Genomic DNA, 1,377 nt, shown 5'->3' on the forward strand with positions numbered 1-1,377 from the left:
GGGGATTTCTATGGGGTGGGGGACTCACAAAGGGGAGGGTGAGCCCTGGGGGGCTTTGTCCCCCAGTAAAGGGGCGGTGGGGTCCCTGCCAGGTTGGGGTGGGGGGTTCACAAGGGTTTGGGGGGTCCCCAGGGGTGGGGGGTCCTGGTGTCACCAAGGTCTCTGTCCCCAGCGCCCAGCAATGTGCCACCCATGGGGACGCTGTGGCTGTGGGGTGCCGTCCCCCTCCTCCTCCTCCTCCTCCTCACCTGCCTGGCTGCGCTGGGTAGGGACATAGGGGGACATGGGGGGGCAGGGGGTGACATGGGAGGACAGGGGGACACCTGGCTGCAGAGCACCCCCAGCCCCACCTGGGAGGGATCAGGGGCACCGCGTCCCCTGGGTATGGGGACGCAGTCCCCATTGTCACTGTGAGTGTCCCCACGTGTCCCATCCCGGTGTCCCCAAAGGTCCCCAAGTGCCATGGCAATGTCCCTGGGGTGGGGGGGTCCCTGGCTGTCACATCCCCCATGTTCCCAGGGTGGAGGGGCTCCTCTGCATCCCCACGTTCTGTGTCCCTGGGTGCTGTGTCCCCATGTCCCCCTGTCCCCCTCCCAGGGCGCAGACGGGCGTGGGCGCAGATGGGTCGGATGCCTCAGGGACACCGGGGGCTCAGGGCCCCCCCAAAGCCCCCCAGCCCAGACCTTCCTGCTCTACGTTTCCTGCAGGTGGGGCAGCACCCATGAGTGGTGACAATGACGGGAGGTTTGGGGAGGGGGGGGGGGGCCACCCCTATTCGGGAACTGAGGATACGGGATTTGGGGTGCGCAGCATGGGGGTAACAGGGTCGTGGTTCTTGGGGACGCCCATGGGTACGTGGCAGTGGGGTTCCCTGGGCACAGGGGTGCTCAGGGCTGGGGGCACCCACGGGTCCCTGAGACGGGGGCACTGGAATTTGGGGTCCCTGGGGTTGGGGACACCCATGGGCACGTGGGGATGGGGATCCTTAGGGATGGTGGCATCCATGGGTGCTCAGGGCTGGGGGCACCAGGATTTGGGGTCCCTGGGGTTGGGTACCCCCATGGGTGCCGGGTTCCCTGCTATGGGCACACAGCCCCCCCCCCGTTGTTGGGTGCAGGTGCTGCAGGCCGGGCGCTTCTCGGCGGTGTGGCGGGGCACCCTGCAGCAGCGCCCGGTCGCCATCAAAGCCTTCGCCGCGGGGGGGGCCCGGCGCTTCGCAGCCGAGCGGGCGGTGCACGCGCTGCCGCTGATGGAGCACGAGAACGTGGCGAAGCTGCTGGGCACCAGGGGGGCCGGGCCCTGCGCACGGGGGGGGCTCCTGGTGCTGCAGCTGTACCCGGCCGTGAGTGCACCGGGGGGAGGGGGGCTTCAGCAGGG

At 69.4% G+C, this 1,377-nt stretch overlaps 1 protein-coding gene across 1 annotated transcript in view; it reads left to right on the forward strand.

Annotated features, from left to right (window-relative positions):
- The first annotated feature begins 10 nt into the window (after nucleotides 1–10).
- The window catches only part of AMHR2 (anti-Mullerian hormone receptor type 2), a 12,085-nt gene continuing 10,718 nt past the window's right edge, over nucleotides 11–1,377 (forward strand). Inside the window, exons 1-4 of the mRNA XM_021382431.1 lie at nucleotides 11–15; nucleotides 72–265; nucleotides 598–707; nucleotides 1,118–1,371. Coding sequence (XP_021238106.1) covers nucleotides 11–15; nucleotides 72–265; nucleotides 598–707; nucleotides 1,118–1,371 — 563 coding nt within the window. The remainder of the gene's footprint in view (nucleotides 16–71; nucleotides 266–597; nucleotides 708–1,117; nucleotides 1,372–1,377) is intronic.

This window comes from Numida meleagris, unplaced genomic scaffold, assembly GCF_002078875.1.
Source record: "Numida meleagris isolate 19003 breed g44 Domestic line unplaced genomic scaffold, NumMel1.0 unplaced_Scaffold244, whole genome shotgun sequence".
Taxonomy (NCBI): Eukaryota; Metazoa; Chordata; class Aves; order Galliformes; family Numididae; genus Numida; species Numida meleagris.